The sequence below is a fragment of the Otolemur garnettii genome, unplaced genomic scaffold (assembly GCF_000181295.1).
Source record: "Otolemur garnettii isolate 467f Iridium unplaced genomic scaffold, OtoGar3 scaffold00104, whole genome shotgun sequence".
Lineage (NCBI taxonomy): Eukaryota > Metazoa > Chordata > Mammalia > Primates > Galagidae > Otolemur > Otolemur garnettii.
The window spans coordinates 5725292-5729840 of record NW_003852499.1 but is presented as its reverse complement, the minus strand read 5'-3'; the positions used below and the strand labels follow the sequence as shown (position 1 = coordinate 5729840).

Genomic DNA, 4549 nt, shown 5'->3' with positions numbered 1-4549 from the left:
AGCTGGGACCACAGGCGCCCGCCACAACGCCCGGCTATTTTTTGGTTGCAGCCGTCATTGTTGTTTGGCGGGTCCGGGCTGGGGATCCGAACCCGCCACCTTAGGTGTACGTGGCTGGCGCCTTAGCCGGTTGAGCTATAGGCGCCGAGCCCTCAGATCCCTTTAAGCTGGGAATAGCAGCTTGGATCTGATTCCCTGAACGTATGTCCCCCCCCCCCCAAGCATGGTATGGGCCCTTCTCCCATACTCACGTGCACCCAGCGGGAGTTCAGTCTTGATGGTCACATTCCGTCGGAGCTCAGGATTTGGTCGTTTCTGCTGCTGCTTGTGGTAGATGGGGAGAGAAAGAAAACCTGGGTTAATAAGGTAAGGAGGGGCAGAACCCCACCAGCTGCTCTGGTACCATGAGATTGACAGCCCCGAGAGAAAAAGCCAACCTGAGGGGTAGATGCAGGTGAGCAGTCTCCAAAGCTGTGGGTAGTGGGAGGGTGGACAGCACACAGATGTATGATAGCAGGACAGTGCTACCACCTCACCCACGTGTCCTCACCACACCCCTAGGGATGCTAAAGCAGGGAGCTATGTGGATGGCAGACAAAAGCCAGGTAGAAAAGTGAGCTTCCTAAATTGCTGCTGCAGCCTGCTCTCCGGCCATGCCCTGCTCCACTCAGCACACCTGTGTGATGCCCACTGGGAGAGGAAAGAGAAGTGGGCACATGCCCAACAGCCTTGAGTTCCTCACTCCCAGAGCCTCAGGATGCTCTGTGTTTAGGGCTGGCAGTCACGTGGCTATAGGTTCCCTTCCCCATGTCACATCTTGTCTCTGTCCACTAAAGCCATGCTGAGCAGTCAAAGGAAAACAAGACCAAACCCCGAGCCAGACAGAAAGAATCTTACTGATTCCAAGTGCTCGGGCGATTGTGGAGACCCTGGGTCCAGTGGCTGGTGGCGGCCAGGCATTGCAGGAGAGAAATGAGATGAAGTTACCTCCAATGTGGTCTGTCTGACCAGACTGGGAAGAACATCTGTTCCTGACTGATGCCAAGGAACACCCCAGACAACTGTCCATCCCAGGAGAAAGGTTATAGCTACTAGCAGTGCCACAGATACTCTCAAATCTCAAGACAACACTTTCTGTCTGAAAAAAGGTTCTGGTGGCTCAGCTTCTGATTTCCAGTGTAAAGGAAGGACTTTTTTAGAGCAAGATTTCAAAGACTTTTCTGTAAGAATCACCTGAGATGCTTGTGAAAAATACAAATTCTGGGGCCTATCCCAGACCACTGAATCTGAATCAGGAGCCCCAAAGAATGACCTGGAAAACCGCATTTTTAACAAGTATCTCAGGCAATTCAAACCTGGGAAGAACACTAGCCTGGGAAGTCCTTTCTTTTGGATCCTCACTTTGTGATCTATGGTTATTTGGTTCTCAGTCAATTGTACTTAATTCAGTGAGTTCTGTAGAAGTCACTAGCCAGCTGGCTTCTAACTCTCCCCTGATTGAATGAGAGCTTCTCAAGGAGAATTTGTTTCTTTTTAAGATGGCTAATATGACCTCCAACTCTGCCCTTATTTAAATGAAAGCAGGACACTCACCTTAAACACCTGGTCCAAGGTCAAGTAGCGATTGGCACTGGGGTGAATGGTCCAGAAGGAAACCTTGCCATTGGCAGATGTCTCCCGAACAAACATATCATGGAGAGAAAGGTTGTGGCGAATGGAATTCTAGAGGAAGAGAAAGACAACCAGTTATCAGCTACTTTAGCTTCAGAAACATCACCTCCGAAAGAAAAGGGGAAATTAGCTTCAGGCCTCTCCCACCGTGTCCTTATAACCTCACAAGGAAGCAACTCTCTTTCTGACACATCACACTGCAGAGCTGTCAACCTCAGCCATGAACCTATTCTACAGGGTGCCATCCTTAGGGTGGTGATAAAGGCCTGGACAACTGTCAAGGGCTGGGAAAGGGGAGTGAGGCTGTGCAGCAGTAGTCAATAGCAGGTTAGGTGGGTGAGAGAAATTAAAAAACCAGGAAATTAAAGTGATACAAGAATATGAAGGCTGGGCACAGCGGCTCACATCTGTAATCCCAGCACTTTGGGAGGCCAAGGTGAGCAGATTACCCGAGCTCATGAATTCAAGAACAGCGTGAGCTAGAGCGAGACTCCATCTCTAAAAATAGCTGGGCATTGTGGCAGGTACCTCTAGTCCCAGCTACTTGGGAGGCTGAGGCAAGAGAATCACTTGAGTCCAAGGGTTAGAGGTTGCTGTGAGCTATGATGCGAGAGTACTCTACCCAGGGCCACAAAGTGAGACTCTGTCTCAAAAACAAACAAACAAAGAAACAAACAAAAACCATGATGTTAAAGAGTTCGACTGTAGTGAAAATAAACCAAAACATAGGTACTGCTCATAGGTGCCAGCCACATACACCAAGGCTGGTGGATTTGAACCCAGCCTGGGCCAGCTAAACAACAATGACAACTGTAACAACAACAACAACAACAATAGCTAGGCACTGTGGCAGGCACCTGTAGTCCCAGCTACTTGGGAGGCTGAGGCAAGAGAATCGCTTAAGCCCAAGAGTTTGAGGTTGCTGTGAACTATGATGCCACAACACTCTACCAAGGGTGACATAGTGAACTCTGTCTCAAAAAAAAAACAAAAACAAACAAACAAAAACCAAAAACCAAAATAACCAAAACCACCCCTGGCTTGAAATTGGGTATCTATCAGAAGACCTCACATGTGGCTCTGACACTGACTCCCAGGCATCTCAGTGTTCCCTTGAATAAAATAAAGGGAAGATCCCTGGCCACTAGAAATGATATGTGACATTATAGGAGATGAATTGTGGGGCATGAGACTCACAGATAGTCTTCTTTTTTTCCTTTAAGATCTTTTCACAAATGGGCTGGGCATGGTAACTTATGCCTATAATCTTAGCACTCTGGGAAGCTGAGGCAGGAGGAGTGGTTGAGCTTAGGAGTTCAAGACCAGCCTGAGCAAGAACGAGTTCCCATCTCTACTTAAAAAAGAAAAAAAAGGACTTGGTGCCTATAGCACAATGGTTGCCGCGACAGCCACATACACTGAGGCTGGCAGGTTCAAACCCGGCCCGGGCCAGCTAAACAACAATGACAACTGCAACAAAAAATAGCTGGGCATTGTGGCAGGCACCTGTAGTCCCAGCTACTTGGGAGACTAAGGCAAGAGAATCACTTAAGCCCAGGAGTTTGAGGTTGCTGTAAACTGTGATGCTACGGCACTCTACCAAGGGCAACATAATGAGAATCTGTCTCAAAAACAAAAACAAAAAAAAAAAAACCTGTCAAGTGTTGTGGTGGGTGCCTGTAGTCCCAGGTACTCAGGAGGCTGAGGCAAGAGGATTACTTGAGCCCAAGAATTTGAGGTTGCTATGATCTATGGTACCACACTCTACCCAGGGAGAAAGAGTGAGACTGTCTCAAAAAAAAAAAAAAAAAAAGATCTTTTCACAAAACTAGCCATTCTGGCTGCTGGTATCTAGGACTGCTGTTCACTATTGCACAAAGGTGGGCTCAGGGGCTGCATTGAAGACTCTCCATAAACCTTAGGTAGCAACAGATGAAGTGGTTACAGAGCTCTTATTGAAAACTGTGCCTGGATTCAACAGGATCAGAGTCCAAAAGATAACATTTGTCTATATTTCTACCATCCTTTGTTCTTAACTGCTGCCCCAGTTATAAATTGCAGCATAGCACCAGAAACACTGTCAGAGTGACCTCGACTTTTGTTGTTATGTGACTTATTACCTTCCAACCTGGCTTGGCAATGTGCTTAAAATAGGGGAAGTGGTCCTCGATCCAGGTATAGATGTCTTTCAAGGTCATGCGCTTCCTCTCAGTGCTGTTGATGGCGAATTGTATCATGGCCATGTAAGAGTAGGGTGGCCGCTCAGACACAGAGTCATGCCAGGATGTCGATGCTCCTGAGGGCTCCTCAACCTGAGGGTTAAGAGAAAACAAAGAAAAGTGAATGACATGGAAGAGTTCACAAGAATCACATCCTTGAAGACCTGGGCCCCCTGAAGAACATCCCTTGGAGAGACCTTTCTCCCATAGAGCTGTAATAGAAACAAACTCATCTGAGACCACTATTTCATAGAATATAATTTTAGGATTGGGAAGAATCTTAGAGATGATCTAACCTAGATCCCAGCCAATAAGGAACTGCTTCTCTGTCATTGTTTTTTGCTGATGATATTGTCTAATAATAAGAGCAAGAACGCTCTGTTCTAGTTGAAACTTCTCAGAAGACTTTGGGTATATACTTTCATTCTCAAAGCATTTAATTAATACTAAAATTATGCCCATTTTTTGGATTTGAGGGTCAAGAGACCCAGGTTTTAGTATCATTTCTACTCCTGAGGTGATGTGAATATACCCATCTTGTTTCAAAGTTTATAAGAGAGAAACTTTCCCAAGAGTATGGGACAGATGAATATATGCAAAACATACATTTTACTGAGTCTTAGGCAAAGATCTAGTCATTCACTTTTTTTTTTTTTTTT

The 4549-nt window shown here is 46.3% G+C and overlaps 1 protein-coding gene across 1 annotated transcript in view; it reads right to left on the bottom strand.

Annotated features, from left to right (window-relative positions):
• Positions 1-4549, bottom strand: part of FOXM1 (forkhead box M1) — a 12976-nt gene that overhangs the window by 5931 nt on the left and 2496 nt on the right. Inside the window, exons 2-5 of the mRNA XM_012809309.1 lie at positions 3792-4102; positions 1594-1722; positions 898-942; positions 252-321 (exon numbers count right to left, since the gene is read on the bottom strand). Coding sequence (XP_012664763.1) covers positions 252-321; positions 898-942; positions 1594-1722; positions 3792-4102 — 555 coding nt within the window. The remainder of the gene's footprint in view (positions 1-251; positions 322-897; positions 943-1593; positions 1723-3791; positions 4103-4549) is intronic.